General features: G+C 62.9%; 2 protein-coding genes across 2 annotated transcripts; both read left to right on the top strand.

Moving 5' to 3' along the window:
* The first annotated feature begins 4,225 nt into the window (after positions 1–4,225).
* Positions 4,226–5,556, top strand: LOC309416382 (transgelin-2-like). Its single transcript, XM_082015938.1, has 4 exons — positions 4,226–4,568; positions 4,643–4,817; positions 4,898–5,000; positions 5,074–5,556. Exons 1-4 carry the CDS (start codon positions 4,293–4,295, stop codon positions 5,213–5,215), a joined length of 696 nt encoding a protein of 231 aa, XP_081872064.1. The 5' UTR covers positions 4,226–4,292; the 3' UTR covers positions 5,216–5,556.
* An 878-nt stretch (positions 5,557–6,434) lies between these two features.
* LOC309416381 (cilia- and flagella-associated protein 45-like) lies at positions 6,435–15,396 on the top strand (the record flags this gene model as incomplete). Its single annotated transcript, XM_082015937.1, has 12 exons — positions 6,435–6,706; positions 9,362–9,425; positions 9,577–9,713; positions 11,747–11,888; positions 12,508–12,675; positions 12,928–13,106; positions 13,330–13,459; positions 13,761–13,907; positions 14,000–14,113; positions 14,388–14,581; positions 14,790–15,014; positions 15,219–15,396. The coding sequence occupies 12 exons, from the start codon at positions 6,435–6,437 to the stop codon at positions 15,358–15,360; spliced, it is 1,914 nt and encodes a 637-aa protein (XP_081872063.1). The 3' UTR covers positions 15,361–15,396.
* Positions 15,397–16,998: the final 1,602 nt, after the last annotated feature.

The raw sequence follows: 16,998 nt of genomic DNA, 5'->3' as shown, positions 1-16,998 counted from the left end.
ACGTCACCCCCCCCGCCCCCGGGTTTTCCGGGGGTCGCTCGTGGGCTGCGCTACGGGTCATAGCGGGTCGCCCCGGGTCTCCACCGTGGTCCCCCCATCTGTCACCCTTGCCTGCCCCCCACGTTGTCCCCCCCGACCCCTCTCGTTCTGCCCTTCGGGGCCCCCCCGGACATAATGCGCCCTGGTCCTGCCCCGGGGACCCTGCATGTCACCCCATGCCCCCTGCATCAGCCCCAGCCCTGTCCCCAAGTCCGACCCTGTGTTCCCCAGGGGTCCTGCCTGTGTCACCCCCGCATCGTCCCTGGCTGCATCCCCCGAGCATCCTGCCCTGTACCACCCCCTCAGCTCCCTATCGTCCCCAGCCCTGTCCCCCAGCGTCCAGTCCCCATGCCTCTCCCCTGGGTCCTGCCCTGTTCCACTCCTGGGTGTCCTGCCCCTGTTCCCTGGAGCTCCTCTCCCCTTATTGCCCCCATGCCTCCCAGGGTCCTGTCCCCAAATCACCCTGTGTTACCCCCTTCCTCCCCTGGCCAAGTTCTTCCATGATCCTGCCCCTGTCTCACCATTTTCCTGATCTGTGCGTCACCCCCGTGGGACCTGTCCCCCTGTATCATCCCCTTCCTGCTCTCTATGTCACTCTGGGCCTCCCCCCCCCATGGGTCCTGTCCCCTGTGTCACCCTTAAAGCTGTTCCCCCGGGTCTAGCCACTGCCACCCTTATTCTGTCACCCCTAACCCTACCCCTATTCCTGCACTCCCATGTCACCCCTTGACCTTGTCCCCCCTATGTCACCCTGGTTCCCTTGGTCATGTGCCACCCCCTGCCCTGGTCCCCTTATCTGCATGTCCCATGCACCCATGTCACCAAAGCCAGAGGAAACTCCATGGGAAGTCCCTGGGGGATACCCTCAACCCGGGGGGGTGGGGGAGTGGGGACTGATGGGGATAACACACAACCTGCCACATGGCACCCATGGGTGCAGGAGGAGTACTGGCCACTGTGGGGAGGGGGGGGCCACTCCAAGGCCAGTCCCCACCATGACAATGTCCTCATGACCAAGCTCCTGAGGACAGTGGCACCTCTGGCTGGCTCAGGAGGGTGGGTGTTGAGCCCAGGCCACATTTTGGGTGCTGAGGGGTGGGTGGGGTCACGGGGACGCAGACCTCTGCGCTGGAGGCGGCCGGTGGCTTCAGGCCAAGGTTTTGTTTGTTGTTTTGGTCGCGCTTCCCATGGAGACAAGACTTGTGCAAGAGCCATCGTCCCTCCCTGCGCCACCAGGGACACCACGGGTGCTGGGGCTGCCATGTCCCTGCGGGGCCTGCAGCCCCCCAAGCTGTCCCCCTGCTGCCACCATGGTCAGGCCCTGGTGGTCCCCACCACCATGGCAGGGCCCTGGCACCCACCATGTCCCCTGCTGGTATGGTGACCGTGACCCCCGCTACCACAGCTGGGGCCTGGCACCATCACAGCCCTGTCCCCCACTGCCAGCATGCTGGGTTCTGTCTCCACCATGGTCGCGACAGCCTCCCTGTCCACACCAAAACCCTGATGTCCCTTGAACACCACAGCCCCCATGTCCCACGGCCACCCTGTCCCTGCCAAAGCCCCCTGCCACCACGGCTGCCTTGTTCCCACCCCAAGCCCCACGTCCCCCTGCCACCACATCCCCCCTGGCCCCAGCGCATCCCCGCTGTCCCCCTGCCACCACGGCCCCCCGCCCACCCCGTCCCGGAGCCCTCTCCCCGCTGGGCCGCCGGGCGGGGCGGGGCTGCCCGGGGCGCGGTGGCGGCGCGGCCGCGGCCCCGGCCCCGGCCCGGCGGACCCGCCCCGGGAGCGGGCGGTACCGGGCCGCCCCCGGCCGCGCTGACATCAGCCGTGAAAAGGGCGCGGGCGGCGGCATCCGCCACTGCCGCACCGGGACCGCGGGATCGGCGCCGCAGGTAGGGAGGGGCGCGGGCAGCGCCCGCGGGCACGGGCGGCAGGTAGCGACGGGACCGGGATGGTGATGGGCACCGGACCGGGACGGGACCGGCCCCTCTGCCCCAAAATGGCCGGGACCGCGCTGCCCCGGGGGCCCGGTCCCCCGGGCTGCCCGCCCCGCCCCGCCGCGGTAACGGCTCCGGGCAGGGCCGGGCGCTGCGCCCACGGAGCCGCCAGGACACGCGGCCGCGCCCGAGAAGCGGGACCCGGGTGCGCCTTCCGGCCCCGCCGCTCCGGGAGCCGCGGGGGCGCGTCCGTTAGGGGCTGCGGTCCCTCGGAGTCGGCACGGCGGCCCTGGTGCCGGGGCTGCGACCCGGCCGAGCCCCGGTCCCCTCCCTGCTGTCCCCGGGGTAGCCGTGTCCCGGCCAGGCTGGGTCGGTCCCCTCCCCGGTGCCCCCCAGCCCGGTGCCTGCGAGGTCCCCAGGGTGGCCCAGTCCTTCGTCTGGTCCCCTCCCCACCGACCCTGGGCTGGCTGTGGGGTCCCCAGGGCAGCTGTGTCCCAGGTGGGTGTCCCCTCCCTGCTGGCCCTGGGGGTCTATGGGGACCCCAGGGTGGCCATGCCCTGGGTATGGTGCCCTCCCTGCTGCCCCCGGGGGTGCCCCCGGGTCCCCAGGACAGCCTGTGCTGGCTGAGGTCCCCTCCCGGATGGCACTGGGGACAGTCTATGGGGTCCTCAGGGTGGCCTCATCCCAGCTGGGCTGGGTATAGTCCCCTCCCTGATGGCCCTAGGAGACCCGTGGGATTCCCAGGGTATCTCTGGGGACCTCAGGATGGCTGTATCCCAGCTGGGATCCCCACCCCTCTGCCCCCGGGATGCCTGGAGGGTCCCCAGGTTGTCCATGTCCCAGCTAGCCTGGGCATGGCCCCTCCCTGCTGCCCTCGGGGTCACTATGGGGTCCCCAGGGTGGCCATGCCCCATCCGGACTGGGTGCAGCCCCCTTCTGCCGTGTCCATGGGGTCCCCAGTGTGGTGGTGGCGCAGCTGGGCTGGGTCCAGCCCTCCCCTCCCATCTGGGCAAGTCCCAGCTGTGTCGGGAAATCAGCCTTGTCTGCACCAATTTCAGCTCCTCTTTGTTTCCCAACCGGCTTGGCCCCTGGCCGGGCGCTCCCCGCGTTCTGGGGAAGATGGCTCCTTCCCTGCGGGGGCTGCCTGTGCCCCAGCCCTCACCCTGGCGAGCCCCACAGTGGCCACCAGCTTTGGAGGGATGCCTGGCTGGCCCAGGGCGGTCTACCATTGCAGGGTGGGCACAGCGCTGAGGCTTCGCATGGCTGCCACTGACTTCCCCAGGGGTTTTTGTTTGTTTTTCCTCCTGTCCCGACATGCTGGGCTGGCTTGTCCCCTGGCTGCTCCTGGTGACAGGAGCCCTGAGCCTGAAGCCAAGCGTGTGATAGGGGATGAGCTCTCTTCCAAACTGAGCCTGCTCCCCGAGGTGTGGGCTGGGCTGCCCCATGGCAGCAGCCCCAGCTGGGGCTCGGGCACCAGGGCCAGTGGGGGCACCTGCACCCCTGGGGAGAGCAGCACATGCTCCTGCTTCCGTGTGCTGGGGTGGCACCCCGGCCTCACCCCGTACCCACCAAATGCCAGGGGTGTGGGACTGGGCACGGGAGGCAATGCACAGCCCGGACAGCCCCACGTGCTCTCCATGTCACTGGTGGGCAGAGGGAGTCCAGAGGGCTGGAGCGCCCCGCCCATGCAGGCAGGGCAGTGCTGGTCCGCTCAGGTGCCCCTGTGGGCACCTTGCACAACCTCCATCCTTCCCAACATGGGTGGCACCAGCTCCAGGTGCTGAGCAGAGACACCTTGGCAAGTGCAGCGCCTAGCCACAGAGCCCATCGGGTCCGGCTGCACTGCCGGGGTGGAGGCACCGCAGCCGGCAGCCCCGGGCCCTGTGCTCCCAGGCCCGTCCCGGATCTGGCACCTGGCCTGAGCAAACGGGTGAGCTTCACAAACAAGCTTCGACCGGCAGCAAGTGCCTGCCAAGTCCGTGCGCGCTTGGCGGGGCCGAGCCCCAGGGACGGGGATGCTCTGGCATGGCGGTCCAGCCCCAGCACAGAGGGGCCGCAGTGCTGCCCGCCCTGCCCAGGGCCAAACTGCCCCATTGCCCTCGGGTGGGCACGGACCCAGCGCCTGCTCCTGGCCGGCTGGGCAGGAAGCAGGCAGGGCAGGGCAGAGCCCGGGCAGCGCCTGGCACAGGCGATAAGGCTCCATGCCGGACGTCCAAGCAGCCTGGCCAGGCAGGATGGGGTTCTGCCACACTGCAGGGAGGCAGCTACTGTCTGCTGTCCCCTGCTGTCCCCAAGGGGCTCTACCAGGCCATGATCACAGGGCTGTGTCCATGCCACTCTGGATGCCCCAGTGCCACCAGAGCTGCTGACGGGGGTCCAATCTCTGCAGACCCCCCTGCCGTTGGCATGGCAAACCGGGGACCATCATACGGCCTCAGCCGGGAGGTGCAGCAGAAGATCGACCGGCAGTATGACCCTGAGCTGGAGCAGGTGCTGGTGCGGTGGATCCTGGCGCAGTGCGGCGGGGATGTCGCGCAGCCAGCCCCCGGAAGGGATGGCTTCCAGCAGTGGCTGAAGGATGGCACCGTGAGTACCCTGGGGCTGGCCGGGGCGGTGACTACTGTGCCACACCGCCTGACCCCCGGCTCCCTCCTGGCCAGGTGCTGTGCCAGCTCATCAACAGCTTGCACCCTCGGGGCCAGGGGCCAGTGGCCAAGATCCAGGCGTCTGCCATGGCCTTCAAGCAGATGGAGCAGATCTCACAGTTCCTGCAGGCAGCCGAGCGCTACGGCATTGCCGCCACCGACATCTTCCAGACTGTCGACCTCTGGGAAGGTGCGTGGCTGGGTGGGCACGGTGAGCCAGGGCCAGGGATGGGGACGAGGACAGGCCTAAGCTTGCCTGGCACCTTGCAGGGAAGAACATGGCGTGTGTGCAGAGGACCCTGATGAACCTGGGCAGCCTGGCCGTGGCCAAGGGTGACGGGCTCTTCGTGGGAGACCCCAACTGGTTCCCTAAGTAGGTGGTGGGTGCTGGGGGGGTGCTGGCCTGCGGGGTCCCACAGGGACACTGACGCCCGCCGTGCCTGCAGGAAGTCACAGGAGAACCGGCGCGTCTTCTCCGAGGACAAGCTGAAGGAGGGCCAGAGCGTCATCGGGCTGCAGATGGGCACCAACCGGGGCGCCTCGCAGGCCGGCATGACGGGCTATGGCATGCCCCGCCAGATCCTCTGAGCGCCCGTGCCACCCCACGGCTGCCCCCAGGACGGCCCCCCCAGGCCCTGCCTGTGAGGGGCACCCAGGACCAGCCCCCAAACTGCCTTAACCCTCCTCACCCCCGCGGACCCGCTGGGTGCCCCCCGGCCTGGGCGCCCGCCCCCCTGCCAGTATTTCCAGGACCAAAGTCTGTTTTTATTATTATTATTTTGCTGGGTGCAGGGGCGGGGGAGGGCTGCCTTGCTGCTCCCCCACCGCTGCACCCACAACCCTCAGTGCCTTGGGGGCCGTGGCACCCTCCCGCCGCTGTGCTGGGGGGCACCCCCCCGCGCCCCAATAAACGGCTCCTCTTCTTTCCAGGCCTGGGCAGTTGTGATGGGGGGTCTGGGCTGGGGTGGGGGGCTGCTGCCAGGGCACGAGGCCCCCACTGAGGGGAGACCCCGGGGTGGAGGGGGACGAGGCAAACCGGGCCCGGGGGTGGTGCAGGGACCCCACGGCCTCGCACCACAGCAGGGCGGCAGCCAGGCCGCGTGGAGGGGCGGGGCCGGCATGGAGGGGCGGGGCCGGCAGGACAGCGCCAGGCTGATGAGGCAGGGCTGGGAGGGGCGGGGCTTGCAGGGGCGGGACAAAGGATGGTGGGCGGGGCGGCTGCCGCTGACTTCCGGCCGCCCCGGGGGGAGGGGGAGCGTGGGCGGCGGTCACGGCGGCGGGCCCGGGGGGGAGGGCGAAGGACGTGGCTGGGCAGAGGGACGCGGGTAGGGACACGCGGGCAGCATGAGCGTGTGCTGCCTGTGCACCTCGGTAACGCGGGTGAGCCCGGCCGCGTATACTTGTGCACGAGTGGGCACGGCGGTGCCTGTCTGGGCACGCGGGCATCCGCCTGGCTCCCCGCGCCATCCCCCACGCGTGCACAGCTGTGCGTGTGGGAGAGCCTGTGTGCACAAGCGTGCCTGTCCGTGCGAGCCCACCCGTGCGCACACGCGTGGGCCTCAGCTGTTGGTGTGCACAGGTGCGCGCGCGGCCAGTGTGAAGGCGTGTGAGGCCGCAGCGTGTAGCCTCCGCGTGCACCAACCGGCGTGTGCCCCACACCATAGAGCGCCCTCCCACCGCCCAGCGCGGCCGGAGCCGGCCTTAGCCCCGCCCCGGTGCGCGCTCTCGGGAACGCCCCGCCCGCGCGGCGGTTGCCCGAGGGGGGGCGTTGCCACGGCGACGGTCGGCGGCCGCCGAGCGGAGCAGGATGGTGAGCGCGGCTCGCCCCGGTACACAGGGCCCGAGCCCTGCTCCCCCGTTCCCCCGGTATGCCGGCTCCGCCGCCCCGGGGTCCACCCGCAGCCGGCTCACAGCCCCGCTCGCCCCGCAGCCCGCCAGCATCCCCGCGTCTCCCAGCCGTGCCCCCAGCCAGTACAGGAGGGCCCGGAGCACTGCGGTGGATGAGACGCCGTTCAGGGAGAGCCCGGTAAGGGAGCCGGGATACCGGGGGCACCACTGGCTGCTCGACCCCCGCACCAGGTAGGGCTGCAGGGGGGTCGGGGTGGCCAGGACCTCACCTGGCCACAGCCAGCCTCATCCCTCCCGGGTCACCGTGGCGCTGGGGTCCTGCTTGGTGCTCCCCAGCCCCGGGCTGGACACCATCCTCTTCTGCCGGGCCTCATCCTGCTCTGCTCATGCCAGCCCGCTTGCCGGAGGCTCTTCTCCACCATATTGCTTCCGCAGTCCCTGTTTTCCAAACCTCCGGGATGAGGCATGCCATTGCACCCTTTGCCAGCCCTCCCCCAGGCCCTGCACCTCTTGTGCACTTAATTCCTTGCCCCGCTGCGGGAGCCCAACGTTCAGTTCCTTCTGGGAGGGCACAAAATCCACCCCCACCTCCTGGGAGCACGCCACAGCTGCACGTGCCTCTGTCCTCCTTGATGCCACACACTTCCACTTTTCACAGGGTAATTAGTTAATCACTGAGACAAAGCAGGCTCAGGAGTTGAAACACTCCAGTAAAGGAGAGGACCTGGTGTTACAGGGCCTGTACGTTAGACAGCAGTTATTTCATGTAGGATATATAGAGAATCCTTGGAGCAGGGGCTGGAAGCTTCCAGAGCGGCTTGTTGCCAACATATTTAGACTTTCATCAGGGAGCTACAAAATTGGTCCCCTTGGAGACGAGGCAGGATTGTAGCAGGTCTGTGACCTCCTGGCCGGATGCCCTGGCCACTGAGAGAGGAGATAAACAGAGCGCAACAGCTCCTTCCTCTCCAGTCTTGTAAGGAAAAGGCTCGCTTCCTCCGCGCTCGTCCCTCGGCTGTCCCCAGCTCCTGCAGGAGAGCCCAGGGGAGAACGCCAGCCTCTGGACAATGGCGTTTTACAGGCAAGGGGCACAGAAGGGTGATGTTTTGGACGTCCTTCCCCCACTGCTGCTTCCCCCACCTCCTTTATCGACTCTCCCCGTGGCAGCTTGGGTTTATGGCTGCAGCCATTGGCTCTCCCCACCCTTTGTGTCGTCTTTGACGCAGATCAAGGTACAAGGGCCAGACTGGACGCAATGGAGTTTGGTCCATCTCACACTCGCCATCCCTTCAGCTGATAAAACATTGGGGGTATCTCTGCCGGGGCTGTGGTGGGTGGGCGGCTGCCACAAGGGGACCGCACCGTGCACGAGGCACTTGTCCCTCTGGGGGGGGGGGTGGGGTGTTTGTGGCTGTAATTTCCTCCTCTGGGTCTTATCGCTTTGAAACAAATCTGTAATAAGACACTTGCCAAAACCCTTTGGCTTTTCGGAGGAGAGGAAGGAAGCATGTAATGAAGATTACCTCTGCTCCCAACTGGAGGCTGTGCGGACGGTTTGCCTCATGGGGCAGGTTGGGAGTGCTCCTGGCAAGTGACCTGTTCCAGGGCTGCCGGGTCCATGTGTCTCGGACACTCTGTGAGCTGAGGAGCCCCGGGCAGACTTATGATCTGTTATCTCGGAGGCCTTCAAGGCAGCTAGATAAAAATGTCGTAACGCTCATATGGGTGTTAAATGAGACCTGAGATTAATCCAGGTCTAGTCCAAGGAGTTCTCCTGGCTTTGGGGACAACATGCAAACAGGCTGCAGTGAATAACACTATTATCTTTGTTTGCACGGGTGTTTCAGTGCCAGACCCTTTAATTCAACAGCTCACGCTTGGGGCCCACGGTGGCTGGGAAGCTACTCCAGTACCTACCATGCTGGGCTGCAGGAGAACCCGTGGTTCGGGGTCATCAGACCTGTAAAATGGAAATATTGCTGGCAGCAAGTTCCCCGGGAACCGCTCAGTGCCCAGCCAGCTATAGGTTTTGTTCCAGCACTCACATAGGATTTTAAAGCTGAACCAGTAAATAGGCGTACAAGGGAAACCACACATCTGTGTGTACCTTAGATTAGCTCTTGCGGTTCCCTGACGCTAGTGAGGATTTCACCGGGACGCCTACGCCATGGTTGGGCTCAGGGAAGCGACCCTGGGCTTGGGAAGCCAAATGCGGCTGCTGGAGTTTTGCTCTGCAGACTGGTGCCTGCTCTGGAAATGCTCCTTCCCATGGGATTGTCCACAGCCCTGGCAGGGCTTCCCCCCGGGCTGGACGGGATGCCTGTTCCTGCCTATCGGAGACCCCACGGCCTTATCAGGGGTTCCCGTGTGTTCGGGACATCCCTCGGCGGCTCCCACCCCTCCGCGGGCAGCCGGGGCCCCGCAGCCGCCCCGCGGCCGCCCCGCGGCCGGGCCACGCTTCACTAGGTGGCAGCCTCGGCGCGAGCAAAGGGACCGGCACCAGTCCAGGCTGTACGGGGAGGACTGGCTTCTGCCCAGTGCCGTCTGCCAGCCCTGCAAAGCCAGACCTCGAGCTGCGCCCGCCTCCCCCTGCCCAGGACCCCACTGCCAGCCCCCAGCAAGTTATGGTCAGTCTGGGGTGGTTTCCACCCATTTTTTCCCCGAGTCTGTGGGGCTCAGCAGGACAGGGGTGCCAGTGGCCACAAGTGAGCGGGACAGGGACAGCTGCCATCAGCCCAAGGTGGCTGAGATGATGCTTGAGCGTTTGTGGGGTCTTGCCCTGAACTATCAGCTTATCGTTTACTTCAGGTCTGGGCAAGAGACCGGATTTTTGTAGGAAAACCAGTTCTGTAGGGGTATTTTTGGTTCTCCCCATGTCTTCATCAGGCCTTCAGAGGAAGGCCAAAGCAAAAAGCCCTTCCCGTACCCAAACTTCACTGGTCTTGGTGGTGTGAGAGGGTGTTTGTCAGAAAGCATCCCGATCTCAGGGGCACCTGTGGGCTCTCGTGCCCAGAGCACCTCTGTGCTCAGGAGCTGGAGGCAGAGAGCTGGGCACAGGGCGGTGGCAGGAAAGCCATAGGAAATGCTGTCCTTTCTTGCAGACCCTGCAGCAGCCACGGTCCAGCAGCCCCATCGTGATCCTTCAGGATGTGCAGACTGCCCCAAAAGCATTGCTTGCTGGTGCGCACAAGCCCGAGACCATCCGTCTCATCACCAGGGACTTCATCCGTGACCTCGTGTAAGTCTGTGTCCGAGTGGTAGCTCTGAGGAGCTTTTGGGGCCCCGTGTGTCTGTCATAGCACCGTCTTGGTGCACAGAGCTTGTCTCGCCATTTGCCAGGACTTCTCAGAGGAGGAGGGATGGGCAGCAGTACTCTGATACTCCTGGCTTGGGCAGCAATGGAGCCGGCAAGCGCTGGGCACTGGGCGTTTTACAGAGGCACTGAATCATCGTAAGAACCAGTAAAAAGCAACATAAAACCTTCTCAGCAGCCAGAAAAGCTCCTTCTGGGCTGAACAGCCCCGCAGTGGGGCACCTGCCCCCCATCACACATCAAATGCTGCCTCCCGATACTGAAAAGACCCGTGTGAGAAAGGCAGTGGAGCATTGCCTGCAACCCCTGCACACCGGGAGCTGTGTGCTTCTCTACAGGGATGTTTTATAAGCAAGGCTGAATTGTAAGAACCCTGGCCCTAATTAGTACACCTCGTTAAAAGCCTGCAGCACATAGACAAGAATAGGGCCATTATCCCAGCCAGCGCCAATTTAGCCTCATTTTGACCTCCCTAAATTTTCCTTGTAGTTGTCGCTCAGTGCGAGGTTCATCTTCGCTTCCTGTTTTGAACCTCCGTGTAATGCTCTTGCACTCTGTAAAATGTGACACCTGCCCTGCAAATGGTTCAGGTCTGGGTTTTGTGGCAACTCAAATGGCACAGAGGCACTGGTTCAGGCTTTCGAGGCTGGTACCTGGTTTTATATGTTCATGTTCTTATTTGACCCTACTGACGAAGCCGAGGGTCAATTTCCAGATGCATCGCATGGCCAAAGCTCGAGCTGAAGCTAATGGAAACTGTTTGTGCCAGTTTAATTCCTGAAAATCAGGCTCTAGACATCCCAGGCTGGTCACCCAAACACTGGGACAACTAAAGCAGTGGCCACTGTATCATTACATTTATTAGTGCCGTTGTTACCATTAGCCATTCTTTAAAGCGTCCTGGAATCCGATGCTGTGATGCAGCTCTCGAACGATCATTATGCAGGTATCTGTTCGTATTCACAAGGGTGGATGAAAGGTGACACACAATAATAATGAGTAAATTCTTAGTCCTGAACATCTTCAAAGTGCTCTATACATTTGGTTAATATACGCTCCTACACCACACGCGTCACCATGGTATCTGAGTAATACAAGGAGTAATTAACTCCTTACAACTCCCCTGGAAAACAGCCCTGTATTATTATCCACATTTTTACAAGTGGGGAAATGGGGGCACCAAGAGCTTCGGTGATTTCCTCTAAACCACAGTGTGAGTCATGGGCAGAGTTCGTGGCTCTGCAGTGTCCTGCAGAGCCGGGGTGACGGCTGGAGGGACATCTGCCAGCGCAGGGAGGGGAGAGGCTGCTCTGTGTTTGGGCAGTGCAGCATTTCCTTGTCTTGTGCGGGGTGGATTCCCGGGGCAGCAGAGCCAAAGCTGAGCTGTGCTGTGCAGATCTGGAACCAAAGCAGGCTGAGTGTTATTAAACAGAGTGAAAAGGCAGCTTATGCTCCCCCAAATCTGTCCGCATGGAACAGAGGTTTCAATCCAGCACACAGGAGCAGCGACAATTAGTCTGGGGGGCAGGGATGAGCAGTGTGTCCTGCTGGGAAAGGGGTCAGGGCAGTGGTCAAAATTTTCCCAAATGAGAGCTGGGAAAGTCAAGTTGGACTGAAATACTTTCAGCATTTTTTATTGGGGCTGACTAGGCCCGTGCCGAATGTTTTGGGGTTTTCCTGGGAGGCCCCTGGCCACCCCGCCGAGCATCCTGTCCCCCGTGTGTCACAGCATGATGCCACTTTCACTGCACTTTCTGTTTCTTCCTCCCCCCAATGAGGACAGTTGGGTCCCCACAGCTCAGGTGCTTCCTGCATTGCTCTCGGGTGACTCCTGGGCACAGAGCTGTTCCTGGGCAGCCCGGGCAGGTCCCACGGCCAGGCAGGGAGGTCAGCAGGGCAGGGAACTGAGTGAGCTGTCAGAGACTCCATACCACTGACCACTTGCTCTCTGTGCCCAGCGTCCCTGCGGAGAACCCAGCAGCATCCCTCATTATCGGCCGGGAGGATTTCCAGCGCATTAAAGCAGCAGCTCGAGTCCTGACCAAGGAGGAGCGTGAGGCCAAGCTGGCAGCCCTCAAAGCGGAGAAGGATGCTGTTCTCGTAGGCATTTCCTCTGCTGCCCCTCCTTTCCCTGTTTGCTGACAGGTCTTGGGCTGCGGGTGGAGGTGGATGCAAGGAAGTAGAACCAACTTTGCGGGTCACAGACGTGCCAGCCAGGGCTGTCCCTGGAGCTATGCTCAGGGCCCACCACCTTCATCCCTCTTTCACCCACATTTTGGTGCACTGGTCACTGCTGGGGGTCACCAGAGCCAGTGTGCAGACAGCACAGCTGTGTGTCTCGGGTCTCCTCCAGCCCAGAAAGAGCTGTGCAGGATCCCTAGGCTTGCCCGCTCCATGAGTGGAGAAGCAATCCCACATTGGTTGCTCCCGCAGCCTGCGGTGACCCCGGAGGCTGTGATGAAGCCTCTGCGCTGCATTTCTGCCACCCTGCAGAGGGAGAGGGGTGTCTCCATAAGAGGAGTGTGGGAAGGGGCTCCCCAGCCTCTGTGCCAGGACTGGAAGCGTCTGCCATGCTCTGTGGCGCTGTGCCGGGGACGTGGTGCAGTGGAGTATGCCCCTCGTGAGCCAGCCTGCTCCGCAGCATCCTCGGGCAGTCTCAGCCTTGTGGGCCTGCTCCGGGAGGGCATCCAGCTTTCGGCTGCCCTGCCTGTTCCCTCAGGAGGCAGTGAGTGAGCGCAAGAGTGCAGCGAAGCAAAGGGCCGTTCTGCAGCAGATGGGGAAGCTGAGTGAGCTAGAGGAGGAGGCACGGGAGAGGGCCCAGTACCTGCTGCAGCGGGCGAACAGGATGCGCATGGAGCAGGAAGACGAGATCAAGGAGTTCAGCGAGGTAGGGATGGAGGCTCCCCGGGCATCACCTGGAACCACAGGACATTCTGCAGATGTTAAGACCTGCCTGCTTGGGCAGGCTGCTGAGAGCACCCATGAGCTTCACTTAGCCACTCTAGACCTAAACCCTGCTCTACTTGTTGCTAACCAGGGTCTTCCTCTCCTTCCCTTTTCCTTTCCTCATCTGCGTGTCTGTCTGTGCTGCCACTGCCAAGTCTGGCTTAGAGACCAGGGAGACCTATTGTTCCCACAGCTGATCCTTGGTGCCAAGTGCCACATGATCCGTGACACCCAGATCCTCGAGAAGCAGCTCATTGCAAAAGAGCTGGAGGAAGAAGAGAAGCGCCTGGCCAAGATGATGGAGGTGGAGAGGAAAAAGGCTGATAAGATGCAGGAAGAACTGGAGCACAGGAGGAAGCAGGAGCTGATCAGGTTTGCAAAAGGCTCCCTCTTCCCCACAGAGGCATCCGACCTCTTCACAGGCCTGGAGTAACCTCCGGTTGCCAGCTTCACTCCGCAGCACACCTCCCAGTCACAGCAGCTGGACCAGACAGCGTGAGGCAGCAGACACGCCACCTGATACCTGTGCTGGCATTTCTGCTTCTGGGAGTGGGACAGAGGCACAGGGAAACTTTCTCTGCTCTCTTCTTTCCAGAGGGAGGCAGGAGCTTGTGAAGCAGATGGAGCAGAATGCGGAAGAGCGGGCTCTGAGAGCCGAGCAACGAGACCAGGAGGCACAGGAGCTGCTAGAGTATCTGGAGCAGCTGAAGATGGAGGACCTGAAGGTGCGACCAGTGACCCGCCAGGGAGCAGGGGCGGGCTGGACTTAGATTTTCACCCTGTTTGAAGGGTGACCCAGTGCTGGGTAAGTCAGATTTGGTGTGTGGAGACAACAACCAGCAGAATTAAAGCTCTGGTCTCTTGGGGAAATTGAGGCATCCTCAGAAAGTGACCTGAACTGCTGAGCCCTCCCTTGCCCCGAGTGTGCTGATGGGCCCTCAAGAAGGCACACAGGGATGAGGGGAGGGAGTGCTCTGTGCCGCAGAACTTGCCATGTCACGCTTGGACCCTCTGCACCGTTTTCAGGACTTGGAGCGGAGACAGGAGCAACAGAAGAAAATCCAGGCTGAGATTAAACGCATCAATGATGAGAACCTGCGGTGCAAGGAAGAGCAGCAGGAGCAGGAGAGGATGGCAGACAAGCAGGTGCTCGAGTACCAAAGGCAGAAAATGGTAATAGGACTGAGCGTGTGCAGCACCGGCAGAAGTTCAGCAGGCAGCAGAGGTGCTGCAAGGGAGCTGCCATGATGCTCTGTCCCACGCAGGAGCGGGAGGCCAAGTTCGAAGCTGAGCAGGAGAGAATCCGTCGGGAGAAGGAGAAGGAGACGGCACGCTTGAGGGCCATGCAAGAGAGGGCCCAGGACCATCAGGCAGAGCAGGTGAGTGCCTTGCTGACACATGGTGTGCTCCTGTGCTGGCTCACTCACCACCTTCCATGTCACTACTGCAGCAAAGTGGAAGCTCCCCTGGATGTGGTGGGTCTACTGGGGCATTGCGGGTCTGGACAAGCACCTAGAGCCAGGTTGATGTCCTGGAGCAGTGCTGGCCGTGGCACTGGGGGAGAGGCAAAACCACGGTCAAGTGTTTCCATACCTCCCCAACGAGGGAAGCCCTCCACGAGCCTCCAGCATCACCGCTGTCCGCCTTTGACAGGATGCGCTGAGGGCGAAGCGCAGCCAAGAGGCTGCTGAGCGAGAGTGGCGGCACAAGGAGAAGGAGGCAGCACAGCAGAAGGCCAGGATGGAGCAGATGCTGAAGCAGAGCCGCCTGGAGCAGATTGCCCAGCGGGAGCACAGCATGGCTGTGCAGGTGCAGCAGGACCGCCACGAGTTCGAGAGGATCCTCAGGTGAGAGGGGCAGTGCTAGGAGCTTGCTGGCAAGATGGCTGGACTCTGCCTTGCAAAACGGGGCCAAGGGATGGGTGATGCGGTGGCAGGGGGGCTGCCGTGGGGGCTCCCAGCAACAAAGTCAGCTCTGATGCTGGCTGAGGCACTGAGGGCGGGCACGTGCGGGGGCTGGAGTGGGGCCTTTCATCTGCCCCAAGCTCTCCCGCAGGGCCCAGCGGGAGCAGATGGAGAAGGAGAAGGCGGAGGAAGCGCGGAGAGCAGGTCTGCGGCTCGCCCATGCTAACGATGTCCGGCATCAGATGCAGGAGCGTCAGCAGCAGCTGGCACAGGAGCGGGTGGCTGCCTTCGAGGAGTGCCGGCAGCTGGAGAAGGAGGCCCGCCAGCGCAGCCAGCGCATTGCCCAGCTCAAGCAGCAGAAGATGCAGGAGCTCAGGTGAACGTGCTGCCAGCAGCCACTTTACGTCCGTGGTTCCCTGCATGTCCCTAAGTCCTTCCTGGCTTCCTTCCATCTCCTGAACCCTGGGCCACCTCACAGGTTCCTTTGGATCCTCATCAAACAGGATTCGCTCCAGGCCCACAGTCCTAAAGTTCAGCCCCGGTGTAGCACAGGGTGGCTGATGATTTCTTTCCTCTGCAGAGCCTCCGGCATCCCTGAGAAGTACTGCACCCAGCTGGAGCGGAGGGCCCTGAGCCGAGCAAGTGCAGGCCGTGGCCAGGCTCAGCCCCACGAGGAGCAGGGCTCTGGTTCCCCAGCGACTCAGGGGTTTCCATTTTCTTAGGCTGAGTTTTCGATGAACAGAGATGTTTATGGAGCAGATTGTGTGTTTCATCTTTCTTTAGCTCTGGGTTTGCAGGCTGGGAGCTGCCCTTGGGGCTGAAGTAGCCCAAAGGCTCATTTTCTGACCTGCCCCACTCCCGGGACAGAGGTTGCCCCTTGCCCATCTCCCCACTTCCACCGGGAGGGAGCTGCCAGGCGTAGCCCGTGTCCTCAGAGGAGCCAGGAGCATCTCCAGGCCCTCAGCACAGCTCAGTGTCAGCACTAAAGCAGCTCAGAGCAGGGTGGGTATTCCCAGCTCGCGCAGGGTGGCTCAGGTAGGGTCCTGTGAGCCAGGCAGGCTCTTCTCCATGCTTATAGTCCTGGCCCTGGCTACCCACAGCTGCATCAGCCCCGGCAGTGCCACCTTCTCACCAGCCTGTCACCTTCAGGCCCTGCGGCAGTGGCCTTCTTCAGGGGCAAAGCAAAGAGACCGGAGCATGATGCAAACATTTAAAATCCATTTGGATACAGACTAGCAGCTTCAGAGGGCTGGGATCCTGTAGGAGTGGCTCTGATTAATTGTCAGAGCAGCTGAAAAATAAGGAGAGCCAGCAAAGGTGAGACTGCCCAGGGCAGGGGGATGGTTCGGAGGACTCTGCTGTGAGCCCTGAGCCTCTTCCAGGCTGGGTAAATAGGGAGGATGAAATGCTGTAGCCTCTTGTTCTCTCTTCCCTGTCTCTTCTCTGGCTTCTCTGTGTCTCCATGTCGTGACGGAGCCAAGTACTGCGGGGCTGCGCGGTCCCTTTTGGGGCACAGGCTGAAATGCATTGCTGGCCCTGCAGGGCATCTGCCACTGCAGACCTGACCCCGAGCATGCCCTCGCGGCCACCGAGCTCTCTGGGACCCCTGGGGCCTCAGCACCAGTGCCCAGCCCAGACAGCATCTGTGGTGCCCAGCACCAGGCTCGGCTGCTCACACCTCTATCCCCAGTCCCCAGCGGCCACACGCTGGCCATGTCACTCTCGGTCACTGCCTCGGCCAGAAAGTCACAGCCTTCTTCTAGGCCAGGCTCAGCCCGGAGGGTTTCAAAGCCACCGTGCCGGCTGCGATGAGGGGGCTGTGACCACCGGCAGGCAACCAGCCGGGGGTGGAGCGACTTCCCCACCCTTCCTGCGCAAGCGGGGCTCCCTGTGCCGAGGAATGCAGGAGTCACCAACCAGGGAGCCAGCACCGTGCCGGCAAGGAGCCCCAAGCCTCAGTGAGCCACGGCCCCGTCACGGCAGGGACGGCCCCCACCACACAGGAACGGCCCCGGCAGGCGGCACACCTCACTATGTCGGTGCTGCCCTGGGGCCAGGCCACGCACAGGGGTGCCGAAATCACAGACGCGGCAAAGCACGTGCTGGGCTCAGCCCCAATTCCCAGCACGGGGCCGGTAAGGGTTAACTGGCAGCGGTGAGCTCAGCTTGGGGCCAGTAAATGGAGCAGCTCTTGCCCCCAGGGAGTGTTTGGGACCAGCCGGGCGGTGCTGCCCAGCTGGATGGTGCAGTCATGGTCTGGAAAGCACCAGCATGGCTGAACTGTGCCGCAGGGCACTGCATGGGTGAGCTGGACATGGGGCCTGGCCCACAGCACCAGAGCAGCCCAGGGTGGTGGCTCA

This window comes from Phaethon aethereus (assembly GCF_964289735.1).
Source record: "Phaethon aethereus genome assembly, contig: HAP1_SCAFFOLD_692, whole genome shotgun sequence".
NCBI lineage: Eukaryota > Metazoa > Chordata > Aves > Phaethontiformes > Phaethontidae > Phaethon > Phaethon aethereus.
Note: the sequence above shows the minus strand (reverse complement) of the source record. Positions and strands in the feature narration are given on the sequence as shown.

Coding starts and splice junctions, on each gene's coding strand:
- LOC309416382 (XM_082015938.1), top strand. CDS start 4,293: ATGATCACAGGGCTGTGTCCATGCCACTCTGGATGCCCCAGTGCCACC. Junction 4,569..4,642: donor AGTGGCTGAAGGATGGCACC/GTGAGTACCCTG, acceptor CCTCCTGGCCAG/GTGCTGTGCCAGCTCATCAA. Junction 5,001..5,073: donor GACCCCAACTGGTTCCCTAA/GTAGGTGGTGGG, acceptor CCGTGCCTGCAG/GAAGTCACAGGAGAACCGGC.